General features: G+C 49.2%; 1 protein-coding gene across 1 annotated transcript in view; it reads left to right on the forward strand.

The window, feature by feature from the left end:
* The window catches only part of ACER1 (alkaline ceramidase 1), a 33,315-nt gene extending 32,986 nt beyond the window's left edge, over positions 1-329 (forward strand). Inside the window, exon 6 of the mRNA XM_007954491.1 lies at positions 164-329. Coding sequence (XP_007952682.1) covers positions 164-329 — 166 coding nt within the window. The remainder of the gene's footprint in view (positions 1-163) is intronic.
* Positions 330-1,336: the final 1,007 nt, after the last annotated feature.

Here is a 1,336-nt window from a genome sequence, read left to right on the forward strand (position 1 = left end):
GCCTGACTGGTTACATTAAGTTATGTTGTGGGAGGTGATCACATTACATTGCTCTCCATTATACTACAGAACTGCAACTAGCCTAATGTTTGGCCAAACCACTGGGAACTATAGGTCAGTCAAGTGGACACAAAAATTAACCATCACACCCTACATCCCACAGGCACGTGCTCATCAGCATCACCTTCCCTTATGGCATGGTGGCCATGGCCTTGGTGGACGCCAGATATGAGATGCCAGGCCAGACCCTCAAAGTCCACTACTGGCCTCGGGACACATGGGTTGTGGGGCTACCCTATGTGGAGATCAGGAGTGACAAGGCCTGCTGAGGTCTGCCAGTCTCTTGGCCACCCAACCACCACCAACATGCCTGAGTTTTGAGGAAATAGGCCTGGATCAAGACTTCAACTTGAGAGACATTCTTGTTTCCTCCCTCCTGTTCCCTTCCCCCATCCTCCTTGTCCTGTACTGCCCTGACTCAAAGAAGGGGATGACTTCCTGATCTCTCCGGGACAGCAGTCTGATGACCCTGGGGTGCCAGCTGTCATATCGCTCCTCCATGATGTCACCCTGTCCTCTCTCGATTTCCTGCTCTGTGTTTAATCACAAGGCCTGGCCATGAGGACCTGACATTTGTAGGGAACGATCCCAGGCTAGGGCTTTGTCCCTGGGCACCTTATAAATGTTGGTGGACACTACCAGACTCCTTGGACCTGTCTTTGACCATGGCAATGCCCCTGGTATTTGGGGGCCATGTCAGAGAAAGGGCATGTATTCACGTCACCTCATTCTATACCCTCACTTGCATGCAAAGGCCTTACAACCCCTCCTGTGTACTCACACACACACTCCCATGGACTTATAAGAGTCACTCTCACTGGTTGATGGCTACAGAAATGGAGTGCCCAGTGGGGCAATCTGGGTGCTGCAGAAGTGCAGGGCGTCAGGAGAGGGAGTGTCAGAGGAGGGGGAGGGTTTGCATGGTGGGTGAGAGCACAGGGCTTAGAGATGGGTGGTCCAAAGCTTGAATCCCTCTGCCACCTTTTCTAGTTATATAATCTTGGGGAAGTGATTTTCCCCACCTCTGAAGCTTATGCCCCTTGTCTGCAAAATGGAAATGATATTTCCTTTACCAAGAGTGTCTGTATGGGTAAAACAAGATGCTATAGACATCCATCCATCTATTCACCCATCCATCCATTCACCTACCCATCCATCCAGCTATTCACTCATCCACCCATCTATGCATCCACTCATCCTTTAGTTTATCCATTCATTAATTTATCTGTCCATCTATTCATCTACCATTAATTTATCCATCTATTCATATATCAAA

Source organism: Orycteropus afer, unplaced genomic scaffold (genome assembly GCF_000298275.1).
Source record: "Orycteropus afer afer isolate SDZICR_OR568_19922 unplaced genomic scaffold, OryAfe1.0 scaffold00461, whole genome shotgun sequence".
In the NCBI taxonomy this organism is placed as follows: Eukaryota; Metazoa; Chordata; class Mammalia; order Tubulidentata; family Orycteropodidae; genus Orycteropus; species Orycteropus afer.